General features: G+C 49.5%; 3 protein-coding genes across 3 annotated transcripts; 1 reads left to right on the forward strand and 2 right to left on the reverse strand.

The window, feature by feature from the left end:
- Positions 1-1,075: 1,075 nt before the first annotated feature.
- Positions 1,076-1,856, reverse strand: LAESUDRAFT_755853 (uncharacterized protein; the record flags this gene model as incomplete). Its single annotated transcript, XM_040912091.1, has 3 exons — positions 1,076-1,215; positions 1,473-1,515; positions 1,578-1,856. The coding sequence occupies 3 exons, from the start codon at positions 1,854-1,856 to the stop codon at positions 1,076-1,078; spliced, it is 462 nt and encodes a 153-aa protein (XP_040768081.1).
- Positions 1,857-7,967: 6,111 nt separating this feature from the next.
- On the forward strand, positions 7,968-9,612 carry LAESUDRAFT_721677 (uncharacterized protein). Its single transcript, XM_040908053.1, has 8 exons — positions 7,968-8,234; positions 8,289-8,354; positions 8,428-8,555; positions 8,614-8,779; positions 8,835-8,977; positions 9,041-9,107; positions 9,158-9,185; positions 9,242-9,612. The coding sequence occupies exons 1-8, from the start codon at positions 8,155-8,157 to the stop codon at positions 9,401-9,403; spliced, it is 840 nt and encodes a 279-aa protein (XP_040768082.1). The 5' UTR covers positions 7,968-8,154; the 3' UTR covers positions 9,404-9,612.
- Positions 9,613-11,958: 2,346 nt separating this feature from the next.
- On the reverse strand, positions 11,959-13,941 carry LAESUDRAFT_721679 (uncharacterized protein). The gene is made up of 5 exons (XM_040908054.1): positions 13,263-13,941; positions 13,164-13,211; positions 13,042-13,107; positions 12,922-12,990; positions 11,959-12,856 (listed from the first exon to the last, which is right to left on the reverse strand). The coding sequence occupies exons 1-5, from the start codon at positions 13,457-13,459 to the stop codon at positions 12,274-12,276; spliced, it is 963 nt and encodes a 320-aa protein (XP_040768083.1). The 5' UTR covers positions 13,460-13,941; the 3' UTR covers positions 11,959-12,273.
- Positions 13,942-15,591: the final 1,650 nt, after the last annotated feature.

A 15,591-nucleotide genomic window follows, 5' to 3' on the forward strand; every position in this document is an offset into this window, starting at 1 on the left:
TATACCCGTAGATAGGTAGCTTAGGTAAGATAGCCCACTGTACGTGTATATAAGACCAGCCATGTAGGGGACGAAACCTCAGATTGTTTCTCCTCGTCTACTACCTGTAGCACTCACTGAGCTCACAAGCTCCTTCATATATCTCTATCCCTTGCCTGCGTCCGCCACATCGACTAGTAAGTCAACAGGCTCTTGCACCACTTAAGGGATCAGGGGGATCAGGGTGGCACGTTCCACATGACTGTCCCTTTTTAGTCCTTTTTGGTCTCTTGTCCGGTGTTACCGTGACACTGAGCCTGACTTTGTAAGAAGCTTGTTAGGCATTCTACCAATTTCTGCAGGTCTGCAATTTTACCAGATTCTTGCTTGATGGCTGCTGCAGTCATCCTGGAGGTCATTCCATTGGTTGCGCTCGTAGCAGAGGTTGTTGTGGGGGCAGCCGGAGCGGGTCCTGGACTGCTGGCGTTCGCACCTTCTCCAAGGATCCCATAGCTATCCCCAACTAGACCTTCCCCCACCAGAGTCTTCTGTGCTGCATCGTGGACATCATTTATGCTCCATGGATCATCCAGATGATGGTTCGGGTGCAGTATCTCACACCGGAGCAGAATGGTTGCTTTCTCGGTCAGGTGAAATCCCCTAACATATCGCTCGTCTCAGGCCACGGGTGATACTCGTCCCATCCAGATCAGGTAGTTCGCTATTGGAGCGAATTCACGGAAATAGATAGCTTCTTCGGCATGAGTGTGAATGCCCTGGGTGAGTGCTTTGGAGACACATTGTTCCAGGTCGGCAATGGTGTAGAGTCAATTGCCCTCTGCTCCGGGGTACAATTCGAAGATCTGCTGTCTGAATGTCACGTAGTCAGCCATTGCCTCCGTGGGAACTGTAGACCATAACTTCTCCTGTTGTACGGTGAGGTAGCACAGCACATAGTGAACTTTCTGTGCTCCTGTAAGCCTGACCTGGATCGCTAGCTCATCCAGATCATTAAAGTATTGGCGCAGCTTTCGAGGCTTTCCGTCAAATGTTGGAGAAGTCTTCTGTCCTCGGGCTGGCATCAAGAAACCCCTTCCTAGAGCTTGTCCTGGTCCTGGCCCTGGCCCGCTGCCACCACCTCCTGGTCCTCCCAGTCCACCTGGTCTGCCTGATCTGCCTGGTCCACCACCTCCTCCTCCACTGCTGCCCGATCCTCCACCATATCTGCTGCCAAGTCTGCTCGATCTGCTCAGGCCACCACCCGGGTTCCTGCCCAGTCTGCTGCCTCCTCCTCTGCTGCTGCCATAGGATCCTCCATTGCCTGGACCAGATCCTCCACTGTGCCCTGCCATGGTGAAAATTGGTATCTGCAAGGTGAACACCGATCGAGTCCCTGTTACGAGTTCCGGGGGTCGCTGAACAGTGACCGTCAGGGCCATCTCGCCTGATGCTCCTTTGGGCATGTACGAGAGCGTATGTTTGCATTTTCGTACTTCGGACGGGGTTGTCACTGTGTCCCTTGATACTGCGAAGTGCCTGGGAAGAATTGCGGAGAGATCTCACAGTATGGAATCTTCTTGTTGTGCTATGTCCGTCACGTTGTCGTACATCGACAGTTCGTATTCGTCCACGCTTGCCATCGTGTTGTCGATTGGGATTTCGGGGTACAGATTTTCGGTAGTCACTCCGGTGTCTGACTCAGTCTTGGTCGCGGTCTTGATCACTTCCTCAAAAATTTTGTCTGAGATGCTTGGCACTGCTGAAAGTGTTGATGAAGCTGAGGCGTCCATGTCCGGGAAGTCTGCTCTACCAGATGCTCTTTCCTTGGCAAGGACTTGGGCTGCCCTGACTTGGCTTCGAGTCTTGTCACGGCGCATGATAAATCCTGTCAAAAGGCAAGGATATGGCTGCAAGATGCTAGCCACACTCAGTGACCTGCACTAATACCAAAATATGGGCCTGCCTCAAAGGGCTAGGCCAAAAAGGCATGCAGTGACATGCAGCCTACAAAAAGGGGCTCAAAGGGCCCATAGCCTTATGTCACACAAAGAGGGGGTGAAGGCTTCTTAGGCTGCATGAAATAGATGAATGAATCTAAGGTCTTCCCTTAGATCCTCATGTGCTTATATACATGTAGTGGTGGACCCTGGGTACCCTAACTATGATGTACTTACTGGGGTCCTGTCCTGTCTACATGTGAACATATTGCCAAAACCAGTAATGGTTCTGGACTTTGCTATAGCAACTATCTATAAAGGCCATGGATACACCAAGGTAATCCTACTTTACCCAATGAGATAATTGTCTGAAGGTGGTGCCACTATTTGAGTAGCTGAAGTGGTGCCACTTATTGAGTGGCCAATGGGGGTTCTGCCATAGTGCATATTCTAATGCTGGTGCTACTATTTGGCAGCCATGTAGTTGGTGCTGCTATTGAGCAGCGAATTGGGTGCTTGCTAGCTTGATGGTCCAATGAGCACAGGTAAGCCTATTGTGGGCCAAAGAGTTCCATTCTGGGCAAGTGGCCTGGTGTCATGTGACCAATGCCTGATAACTTCCAAATAGGGCAAGCGGCCAGTGTCACGTGACTGGGTGGCTGAATCATGGGCGCTTGGTGGTCATGTGGTAGACACAGTCATATCTGCGATGTATGTGGTAATATTGTGCTGTTTATCTAAGTATCCACTTTGTGAGACCAAATATGAAGGTTGGCATCTGAATAACCACTTGTGGTTGCTGAATGATGACTTTATTGGTGCAAAAAGAAAGTTGCCACTTAATACTGTGACAGGTCTTCACCTTCCTAAACTTTTTCTCCCTTGCAGTGGGCTCCAGAAAATGTGATTGTGAGTACTCGGCTAGCTGTGAAAGGACAGCAAACAACTGAGTGGGGTGAAGGGGGAACAGTGCGGGGAAGGTCTGCATCTAAAGGCAATGCAAGAGCCAAATGTATAATATGGTGAAGAAATGAATCAACAAGGCAGCCAATAAACCACCAGCCATGTAGAGTGTACGGGCTGGGGTGATATAAGTGAGATATACGTGATAGAACAGTTCCGGGGCAAGTCTAATGACTTCCGGACAAAGTACAGAAGTCTCAGGAGGTGGGCGTACCATCTCAGTGACAATGTTCCGGTGGTCGGTCAAGCGCGTTCGACAGTGAGAGCAAAGATTCTGATTAGATCGTGAACTTTAGAAGCAGTAGGTTGTGGAGGAGAGGGAGACCGCTGTCTCTGTGCACCGCTGCGCAAGCCTCTTCGCATACTCTAGCTTGTAGATATGCTGTCGGAGCTCCTCCAAACTACCTAACTACACCACCCTTTTATACTACGCCCTCAGGGCACGTTCGCCCGAGACTCAATCACACATCGGACCCCGCTTGGTCCTGTAACTTGTTCCCTCACCTTGCTCATCTCATTTCGAATCCCTTGGAGGGCCTGCCGCTGTGGACCACCCCATCACATCTCGTTCTGAATTCCTTGGAGGGCCTGCCACTGCAGACCACCCCATCGTGTCTCATTCTGGATCCCTTGGAGGGCCTGCCACTGCAGACCACCCCATCGTGTCTCGTTCTGAATCCCTTGCCTTCTATTTGCCCATGTCACACTCTGCTCACTGCATTCCTTGAGGGCCCATGCCAGTGGTCGTCCCGTACCACGAAAGTTCCCTTGTCCCCAATCTGAAGGTGCCCTGTCTATTCTTCAGACACCCTGCCCATGCTGCCCCAATGGTTTCACCTGTTTCTTGGCCCGTGCTCATATGCTGGGGTTTCCTGGCATCATCTTGGATGCAGTCTCCCATCAGTACCTCACCCGGTCCACAGCTGCGGTCCTTGGACACGTCCACATCTCCACCTACCTGCCCCTTCTCGTGCCCCTCCCAGCCATTGCCACTCTTCACCCTATTCTCGTCTTGCCATGTCTCGCACACCAGATGGCATCCCTGGCAAACAGCGATCTGTCTACACCCTGCACATACATTGATACCTTCTGCTGCTCGAGGCTCTGTCCATGGAATGCATACATGTTCCGTCCAGTTCATGTTCCGCTGTGGTTGAGTGGAATGAATGGCACCACCGAGTCTGATCCCTCCTGGTACATGTCCTATGTCTTCCTTTTTCTCCTCTGTTTGGATTGACCCGTAGCCTCAGGAGCTCGCTGACACCACCTGCACTGAGCTCACCCGGACCAGAATGCAGGTGCCACTGACTGACTCCTTTGATTGGGTCTGTGATCTCCATGCCCTCACCACCTTCCCTTTGTCGCACGATCACAGTTTGAGGTCGACCACAATGGTTGAGGATCTTTTCCCAGACCCTCAATTGCGGCAACGCTTGCTTGACGCGCTCGGGCGAAGATCAATGTGCCCTGATGTTCCCTCGTCCAAAGCTTCTGCCTCCCTTTCACTTCAACATGGCCAGCCTTCAGCAGTGCCATACACCTCCATGCCTGTAGAAGCTGGTGATGATTCGGACAATATGCTGTGCCCGGAGGACTTTTCTGGAGGTGACGGTCGGTTCTGAGATCGTGTCCCGAGGTTCGGAGGGCTCCATCCATGTAGACGATCTGTAGCACAGACTTGATGTACCTGTCCCACCCTGAACGCAATGTGCCTGTTCTGCTCTGAGCTTGCTGTCAAATGTTAGGGAGCACAATTATAGTGAGGGCACTTATAGTGAGGGCAGCCGCGCTGGCCACCTCACAGCACTATGGCAGAACCCCCATTGGCCACTCAATAAGTGGCACCACTTTAACTACTCAAATAGTGGCACCACCTTCAGGCAATTATCTCATTGGGTAAAGTAGGATTACCTTGGCGTATCCATGGCCTTTATAGATAGTTGCTATAGCAAAGTCCAGAACCATTACTGGTTTTGGCAATATATTCACATGTAGACAGGACAGGACCCCAGTAAGTACATCATAGTTAGGGTACCCAGGGTCCACCACTACATGTATATAAGCACATGAGGATCTAAGGAAAGACCTTAGATTCATTCATCTATTTCATGCGGCCTAGGAAGCCTTTACCCTCTCTTTGTGTGACATAAGGCTATGGGCCCTTTGAGCCCCTTTTTGTAGGCTGCATGTTACTGCATGCCTTTTTGACCTAGCCCCCTTGTGGCAGGTCCTTATTTTGGTTTTTGTGCAGGTCACTGAGCATGGCTAGCACCTTGCAGCCATTTCCTTGCCTTTTGGCAGGATCTATGATGCGCCGTGACACAGTCCCAACCTACCCTGTTGTATGAGGATAATAATTCTGCAATTGCAATTGCAAAAGATCCTCAGTTTCATGCGTGTTCCAAACATTTTGATGTAAAATATCATTATGTGCGCAAACAGCAACAAAGGGGATGTATTAATATTGTTTATTGTCCTACTGAAGATATGATTGCAGACATTTTCATGAAAGCACTCCCCAAACTGCAGCATCAAAAGCCATCTCATTTGCTTGGGATGTCCATCGGCTTGCAGGGGAGTGTTGAGAAAGCCGAACCTCACGACCGACGCTCGGGAACAAGCCGAGATACCGAGGCCCTTACAAACAAGAGTCCGGACCAATGTGGCTAAGGAATTAGATAATATTTCCTAATGTGTACATGTATATATAAAGGAATGCCATATCGGAAAGATCCGTATCATCCCGCATCTTTCTTCATCCCGGACGCTCACCCGCATTCCGTGTTCTCAATCTGAGGCTTAATAGTGAGTATATTATTATGAAGCTCAATAGCACAGCCACGGTATTAGGATTCTTTTCACAGGTAGATTCTCTTGGAATTTCCTGGGCTGGACACTGTGGTAGCAGTCTGCATCCATCCCAGTTCCCCAGTGACCTCGTTAGAGTGCGTAATGAGTTGTGTAAATGGCTGAGGGAACTGGTTACCTAGGTACGTACTTTATACTACCTTCTGCCCCTGTCTCCTGTGCTTTTCTGACCATTCCATCTCCAGGTACCGCTTCCGACGTGTTTCACCACGGCACAACATATGTATGTGCTCGGCATGCCAAGCACATACCCAAGTGCATCCCGCACTTCACTTCCAACAGATTCTATGGTCCAAGCGTTAAAGACAGTGATTGGATCGGCTTTGCTGAGCAGAGAGCCACAAGGTGGTTTAAGGTTCTGCTTGGTGACCTGGTCGTCAAACATATAGATCTGCTGCATGTTTCAAGAGGCCGATCATGGAACTATGATACGACAACCGAACCACTCGGCAATATCTAGCACTATATCACTCGTCCTCGAGACAATCCTTCGGATAGACTTTTTGAGCTTTTGAGAGGTTCAAGAGAACACAAATGAAGGCAGCCGGGGGGTCTTTCTGGGTACATAGTAGAACGTTCACATACAATCATTGTCACGACGAGTCTATGCTAACTTCGAACTTACGGCATTCGCTGGTGTTAGGTGTAATGCCCATCAATATTCTATTATGCCACCGTGTGGATAGCCTGAGTCTGCGGTCAGCACCGGTCGGCACTCGGCATGTGTTTCAAGTTCACGACAAGCGATCTTCTATCTCTCAGGGAGTGAGAAAATGTACAGACGGTCCATCTTAATCTACCCCTTTGAAAGTCTTGGGAGCATTTGCAGCAAGTACTGTACACTGTACGTTTCTGCACAGCGTGAAGTCTGGAAACTAATGCCTTATGATTCGTGATAAGTGGCAAAGGTCGACACTATCTTGAATCTGCCCCACTTCGTCTTTGTCCAAATCGCAATGACACATCGACTGCGATGTAAGAGGATCACAGCGCTTGTAATTGAGCGACATGACCGCGAAGCGCTGAAGATAGTGCGGTTCAAGCTAGAAGATAACGCTTCTCCTGACTGTGCCTCCTCAAAGATTCATCAATAACCGGCACCAGCGGACTTAAAGGCAGCTTCTATTGAACCTTATCTGACTATTGAACAATGACTATAAGAACCCGCCTCCCCTCGTTGCCACTGCATAGCTGCTACTACGTCAATTACCAGCAGATAAGCGGGAAAAAGAACACAAGTCATGCTGCACTCCGATGTGACGCCGTCTGATCTTGCAGAGAATATTCGCGAGTCAGCTAATCAACCATACTAGTGGAAGCTCTCGTTCATTTCCATTTCATAGTCAATCATCGGTTTGTCGTCGGAGCCGTCAGCTTTCTTCTGTATAATACTATTATCTACATCGGTGACGAGGTGCGTCCGCAAACTGCATACCTTTCTTGCTTGGCTAACTTGAGCGAGGCCAGTTCCATATCTTTCGCGGCACCTCTCCAACAACCATCGCATCTCAATCATTCTTTGGAGGAAGATGTGATGGTTGAACTGTGCGAGATGGGAGACATTGGCGGCGCAATGTCCAATGATAGCCGCTGTGAACCTTGATGGCTGATTGCTTGATCCGTTCTACGGTATTTTGCTTACGCCTGCATACGTACCGGCATTGTTAACGGCTACGAAGATTCTGATCTCAAATTCTGCGTGTCGGCGATATCTCGGCCTCACTGCCACAGCGCAGCGTGTGTTTGTATCCGTACATGGCAGGTTCTCTGGAAGTGCTGGTATAAATTGAACACCGCATCATTGCGGCTGCCGTTCACACAGCTTGCCAAATCTGTCATTCGGCACATATAATAGACGAGCGTCTCTCAAATAGTCCCTGTCCCTGCCCGCCATGTGCACATGGCTGCATCGACCGCCGCTTGTCAAGTTTTTAGTTGATCGTGATATCTTTAGCCCGTGCAGTGACATACATCCTCATCACCATTCCCTGCGCAGATTCATGGGGTCGGCCTACATGAGACTTGCACTGACTGTTGTCCCCACTCGACCAACAGCCATATCCTCGACGTTTCGTAGCATTGAGTGAAAACACAGTGAGCTTACGCTTGCATGCATCAAGTCACTTTATTGACAATCATTGCATAGACATATAGGTACTGGCACGCTCATTGGCCACATGTGGCTCATAGTCGGGAACTCACATATGAGTAATGGGCTTCTAGGCGATGATGGTAGTCTCAATAATCGCTGACTTGGTGGACGACGTGGGTGAGTGATCGATCTGATTGTGGCATGGCGCGGAACTGGAGCTGGGTACGAACTGCGTCGGGAAGTCAACTTTAGGTTTGCGCTCGCTGCTACCTCATTCCTATTGTATGATACTCTGTTGAACATCGGTCAAGAGGTATGGTTCAATTGCTGCTGCTGCCATTAGCTGAACGCATACCGCTGATCAACGTTGATCGCCAGGTCGATTGTATTTGGTGGTGCGCGTTCGCTGCGATGAAGGGTGGAGACCGGAATGCTAATAGCCAGTTTAGTGGTAGACAGCCATGGCTGAAGTTCGTTTATGCCCTGATTCGCCACCTGCCTTATCTCGCTCAATTGTGAGTTTTCACATCGACTTTATGTATTCATCGCCGCATTACGTCTACTCTGATGCCGGTCCGATCACTCCAGGACCGTGGCAGTGTTCTACTTCATGAACAAAGAGCAGCGTGGCCATCTTTGTTACGATCTAGTAGCACTCCAGGCGTGCATTAACGCATTCTTGACTATCATGGTTGAATCTGTTCTCGTCATGCGCGGTGCGTCGATAGTCAGACATCGAAGTTGCTGTCCGTGGAGCTTAGAATATACCAACAGCATACGCACTGTTCAACCGCAGCCCAATTTTTATCAAGACGATCGTGCTGCTGTTCATCATGGAAGTTGCAGCGATCATCATCGTCATATGTTTGGGGATCCGCAAGCTAGACTACAACCAATCATGCTTGGTCACGAGCCTCCCACCTATGCTGGCTCTGTACTGGTAGGAATTACTACCTTTCCTGTTGGAAGGCTACAATTAACATGGGGTCACTCAGGCTGTTACCGCTAGCGTTCGAGACGCTGCTCTTCGCGCTCACTCTGATCAAAATGTTTATAACCATGAGGAGTTACCTCGGCCGCCATCTGGTGTTCTCCGTAGTATTGCGTGATGCAATATGCGCATTTGGCGTAGTCTTCGGTGTGTGTTATTGCGCCTGTTGATGATGTTCGTCTACGATTTGGAATGAGTGACGCCCACCAGCTATAAGACTGCTGAACACACTGTTCTACGAGCTTGTCAAAAGTCCCTTGGCTGGGTTGTTTTTCTTGTGAGTACTAAATCATCACTCAGTGTACCAATGTCTTAAATTTCCCGAAGTTGGGAAATCTCAATAATGTCATCCACTGTGAGTAATATAGCGGTCGACTCTGGCTGCTTCTCCGTGTTCATCTCGAAGGCCAGGGATCGCATATGCTCCTCAATATCCGGAGTCTCGCTGCACATGCCGACTCATCGTCTGATGAAGACTATGGCCTGAACTTATCAACCGAGGAGCCGGATACCGTGGAGCTGACGACAAACGTTGCGATCTGTTCCGAGCAAGCTGGTAGTCTCAATGTGTAGATAAGGGATTCTCATGGTTATCTGGCTGAATCGTCAGGGGCCCCTTGATACTACGAGGACGGACTTGGATCTGCGGCTACCGATGTCTCCTGAACTTTTCGGCTCGCCAGAAAAGCGAGTCCCATCCGATGTTATAAGCCGGTCACAAATTGTGCTTTACAATTTGAATAGCCACTTTATTAGGCCCGCAGCGGCTCTCACGCTAACGTCCACGATACGAATCCACACCGCATGTGTAGTGGTCTGAATTATACGCAATGGAATAGCAGACCGAAGTTAAAGCCAGATGCACTGCTACAATTATTACTACTAGCGTAAGTCTGTACGAGGTAATTACCGTGGGAATCGTCTGTGAACCAAGCGCCGCTATAGTACCTAACCCTCCTCTCCCTTCTACTACTAATACAACGAGCTACTGTACTCGTGGGCTACGGTCTCTTTAAATACTTTATGGCGTTACTCATTTCTCATAGTACTGCCTTGATGTGCAGGGAGGGTGGTATCTTGACCATACGCGTGGTCTGCAGGTAATATCCGGTGTGGAGGTTCCGGCAATCTGTTTTCTGCTACAGCACCCCAGTGAACAATATGCTCAAGTCAAAAAGGAGATGACGGCCGAGCATATTCTGCTGCACAGACAATGGAATGATATACAGTGCGTGGTACTTGGTAATTAAACTACGAATGACTGAATGTTTGGTGGACGTGACTCTGACAGCATTCGTCCCGAATCCCGTCAGGACGTTTGACGATGCGTTCGCTACGGACCCGATCGTCACTCACGCGATGCAGATTCCGGCTAGTTCTGCATGGACCTCGCGTCTTCATCTTCAGCATGCTAACGCGACAAGGTTACGGAGAATGCTTACCATCGACGAAGGCGATGCATATATAACTTTGTGGGCCGCCTCCCTAGTTTGCAATCACCCGGATGACTGCCCACTGTCAATGTGCCATGACGCCAATATTAGTACACCAGGTGCGCGACTGGCAGATATGATTGTCAAATTCCATTTTTGAAACCGCAAGAGGACTGAGTGCCTTCAACTTTGCTGGGCAGAAGAAATTTATTTTTAGCTTTATGTACTTTTCTGAGCCGCTGATGATAAGCCGTCATAGGTTCCAGCGCGGCTCACGATTTTTGGAGAAATATACGATAGCACTGGCTGACCTCATTGGCGACAGTCAATGGATATGTTCTCCGTGCTTAATTTAGCAGCCAAGCTTGAAAAGCAAGGCAGAGGCCACGGTACAGCGCTGATAACAGCCATGACTTATATGGTAGATGTGCCCTTGGCTGACAGGCATTCCAGGCAGAGGCAAGCTCGCGCAATACTTGTCTATTATCGTCAAATGTGGTGAATATCGCATTCTATGAGAGTCGCGGTTGTCGAACCATAAAGGAATTAATGTCGGGGGAAGACAACCTAACCTGAACTCAGCCGCCTGTCGTGGTCGCGTCGTGGGTACCCGTAGTGACTATGACGACTGCGAATGCTCTGATGAGCTCCACAGATGGCGCGAAAGGCGAAACGGGCTGTATCTTGCAACGAAGAAGACACAGTCCGTAGTGCGTATTTTGTATGAACGCAAGGAGTGGTATATTTTTACGTGAACAATATCCCACATCTGAAGCTGCTTTGACGATATTGCAGGTACTGCCTACGTGGACGGCAGCCATCTGTAAGAATCTCCCTATATCGCGCGCACTGACTGACCAAAAACGCACAATCTCTCAAGATTCTTTGTATCAAAAACGCCGACGGCGATGGTCAAAGCGAGCTGGATGTGTTTACATGAATGCAAAATATGCTCCATGCATGGTTTGAATTAAATCATATAAGTCGTAGGCCGCGTCTTCAAGGATGGCGAGAAGCCCGGACGCTCTACAACGCCCTGTTGAAGCCCATGAGCTACCTCTTGTTCTTCGGATAACAAGTTGCAACAGTGTTTCTGCGAATCGTTGCGCTTTGTCCGCCCGGGCAGACGACTTGCTGATTCTACCCAACAGTAGTTCAGCATCCATGGTGTTGTGAAGTACATCAAACAGACGTACCTTCTCACTGAGATTGAATATCCGCGACCATGTCAGTGAGTAACGCAGACATGGTTCACCAATGATATATTATTGTACGCGTCTTTCCAACGAGAAAACTGACTGTCAGTGCTCAATAGGATGATGTTATTATGTAGCCTCGATTACGGTATGCCTATGGATCTTTCATTGCCCGTACAGACAATCTATGTGTGGAAGGCAGTGCGTCGCCTACGATGGACTACGATTACACCGATGTCAGCAAGTTTCTTGCTTCTTTTGTGAGCACGCTGATGCTCGCTTAGTGGCATTATCTCGGCTATCTTCTTCGAAAGGCAACGGGAAACCAAAGAAGCGGAAACCATCGTCGACGTATTCTGACAGACTTGTTCCAGTGTGTCGCGGCTTCGGCTATATGTCATGATCGTGGCAGAGTGGTCCTTGTGACACGCGGTTCGTCATGATGGTGGTCTGATTACTTATCGGTGGTCAACAGTGAATACATCCGGCCCCAGTATATTGAAGCGGCATCATCTTCGAACTTCAGCACCTCGTTGGAGGGATGTGTTCCCCGTTTCTGGAACATTGTTCGCCTGAGTATTACTTGTATAGATATACCTATATATATGCTACATTCAAGAGCTAATGATACACGTTAGAATAACAGAAAGGTAGGATACATAGCGGAAAGATGATCATGAAATCCTGAAACCAGCGGATTTTCTAGTGCAACGCCGGTTGAATTTTGGAAGAGCAGCAGGTCTTTGAATAATTAGGTAGCATGGTAATATAGGCCTAGTTAAACGGCATCCTCCATGACTAGCATGAAGGAGCATCAGAAGTGCAAGCCACTGACTGAGCTCTGTCGTTGAGGGCAGTGCTCACGGATGTGACGCTGGAGCGAGTCTGGCCTTCCGATCGTTGTCCCACACTGCGGACATTCCTGCGCGGTGCTTCTGATGTGCACGGCAGCGATGTGCTTGCTGAAACTCGCGCGATCCATTTCGCGGTCGCAGACGACATCGCTGGACCATCGACAGTGTCCGCGATCCCTTCTCCCAACGACGAGAGCGTCTTCACGATGGTGCTGGAGTAGATGTCTTCTGATCCCGCCTGGGGTGACATCGTCCAGTGACATATGGCAGCTCCCCCATTGACAGCGAACGCCGGTACTTCGCGGGAGAGGGAGCACAACAAGAGCGTTGTCGTGGTGAGTGCGTGAAAATGATGGAAAATTGTACGAAGGGTCAGACAGATGTTGCGGATATGGGTCCGTCGTGTACGGATGCGTGGGAGCGGCCGCTGCAAAGGAGACCTGACCGTATGACGTGCCAGGCGGACCATAAGCGATCACTTTATTTTCGGAGCTGTCAAAGTGCAACCGAGCGTGGGATCCTAGGGCATTGCTCAACGCTGACCTACGAATTCGGATCAACTTGTTAATTGGGGACCCGCGTAAATATCCTGCATAAGCAGCACTCACGAGGGCTCCCCTACGCTGCTATTGGCAGGTGCTGACAGAAAAGTGCCATTGAGCCCGAATGTGGCCGAGCTGACACGGTGTCCATTAGCGATAGGAAATTATAAAGGCCGGAAATCTCACGTTTGTTCTTGAGGATGGGTCATATCATAAGTCATACCATCAAAGGAAGAATGGTGGGGTGCTGCCCTACACACAGCAACTATAAGGCTAGGTACTGTGAGGTGCAAAAGAGTCAAGCGTACCCAGATGCGTAGTATTGGTCGCTCATTGTAGGAATGTGTTGGCCAAAACTGCATGCCATTGAGCATTGACAAAGCAACTGTAGCAAAAAAAATAGTTACTCTGAGAAACCTTGAGGCGAAAGCGCGAGGCCTTGAGGAGCTGCGCGCATGGCTGTAGATGTCCCTCGGTGCGTGTAGTTCTGGGATAGTACACGGTATGGAGGGCTGTCTTCCATTCCGTCGGTAGGAGTAGTTTCGACATGGGGAGGGTACGAGGTTCTGTCGGAATTGTCATGGCGTTGAACTCTGCGATCCATTACGGTAACTTTTGTTTGAGGTGCAAATGGGGAAGCGAGACTGAAATGAATGGCTATGGCCCCCAGGATCGGGTGGGGATGCAGATGCCTGGATGGGTCTACAATGTACATGCGTTTATATGCCTGTAGAAGAGCGCGTCTCCAGAGACGCGCCAGTGCATACACGCGGAAGAAGAAAGTCTTATACGAGTGGGCGTCCAGCAGAATTGCAAACCGATCCGTGATAACGTCTCCGCTCAAAATACGAGGAAATCTGGGGAGATTATTCGGGAACTCCTACTCCTATAGAGGGGATGTACCCCTCATCTTGCAGAATTGCAATGGGCGAGTGAATAACTAAAATTTAACAGCAGTGTATCGATCTCATTGCGAGCGAAGGAACTTTCCTCGTGCACGTGCAAGTGTCATGAGCAGAAATCGCACATTGACATATGGTGCAGCTCTCGTTCCAAAGGCATATAAGTGCTCTGCGGAGAAGCAACCGAACAGACAGAAGCAAGGAACAGGCTATGCTAATTTTCAAGCAGGCTGGGGCCTCGGCGCTTTCGTTCTAGTAACGCTTTTGTTCTAGTAACGCTCATATACTAGGGTTTAGGATATCGCGAAAATGCTTACATAAACTGTAGCACACTTATTGCCACATCCGAGTTGCCTGCATGTTCCATGAGCGATTCAGCTCAAGCCAGCCCATGCATTGTTACTTTTATGGCTAGATTGTTTCTAAGCAGATGTACTACTTAGCTCGTGGGCCGGCAACGTGGACAGCACGTCCTTACCCAGCATAGCTTCATGCATCGCTAATTTGATCTTCGCCGCAACGTTGTATCCTGAAACGAATGCTGTGAGAAAGATGTGCGTGACTGAGCACCCAGCACTAGTACTAGTTTCACAGCCGCAGTTCTAAAGGCTGTGATTCCACCGGCCACTTTCCACTTTCCGCTGGCTGTGCGCAGCTGGGAGTTCTCATTCTCTCGGAAATTCCAATTCTCACACCAATTAGGAGCTAAAGTTTGCAAGCTACCGAGTCAATCTCAGACAACTCCGCACATCCTCAGATATCGATCCAAAAGTTGGCATTTGTATATCTATATCCGTAACCAACTACCAAGTCTCGGATATTGCGCTTGGATGCCGCGAGGCGTGAATCTGCCTATCAAGGTTGGCCGTCGTATAAGGAAAGCACCATACCAACAGGTTCTCGTGGGGATTGATGATCATGTTGCAGTGTCTCTCACGATATCACCGCTGATTCACTTAAACAGCGTATAACCGTGCGTCCATAACCGCGATTAGATCTCTAATGTTATCGTCGAGTCTACTGACATAAGTTCGCGCGCTGCTGTCAGCCCGCCCTACTAGAAGATCTTGTGCCAAGGATAGAGCTCGGACTGTCGTGATCAATATGTTATAGAAGTACTGTTCTCCCGCTCCCGGTGTCACACATCATATTGGAAACGTGCATCTCGCACTGCATTGAAGGGGACGTGAGTATGATGTAGATCCATCCGGACTGAACAAGGACTTGAAGAGCTTCCCGGCCTTCCATAGGCGTTCGCGTCAACTGCGGTGTCCTACTAGGAAAGCCTATGCGGCGATCTTTGCCAGTGACAGCACCGATCTCGGCGATTCACTACTTGCTGTGATCCCGCATTTGCGGACAGCCGTTATGTAGATGATGGTTTAGCGCACTGATTCCACGGCGTGACGGAGCTTACAGTACTGATGATGACCTAGCCGAGGCTCCTGAGTCAATAAGTATTGCAGCTTCATGGAAGAGGTATTGATGCCTCATCACTTCAGAATATCGTTGCTGGAATGGAAAAAAAGGAACCAGAGTTGAAAGCGCTCACACTCAGACCTCCGCTCACAGCAGACTCGTCTGCGCCGCACTTCGGTACACGACTGCCAAGGTACATATGTGTTTAGGTATTTCCATTTTCCCGCAGTGTCCGAATTTCGCTGATGCTTGAAGCGATCATCCCGCGCTCGAATGATAGTAGTATCAGACGACCATATGCTTTTGCGCGCCAAGATCAGACGCGCTGCTGGACGCTGGAGGACTCTGCGATGCCATCGATCGCGGACAACCACAAAACATCAGTAGAGAGAGCGAATGCCCACGTTGAGACACT

The sequence above is a fragment of the Laetiporus sulphureus genome, assembly GCF_001632365.1.
Source record: "Laetiporus sulphureus 93-53 unplaced genomic scaffold LAESUscaffold_5, whole genome shotgun sequence".
NCBI lineage: Eukaryota > Fungi > Basidiomycota > Agaricomycetes > Polyporales > Laetiporaceae > Laetiporus > Laetiporus sulphureus.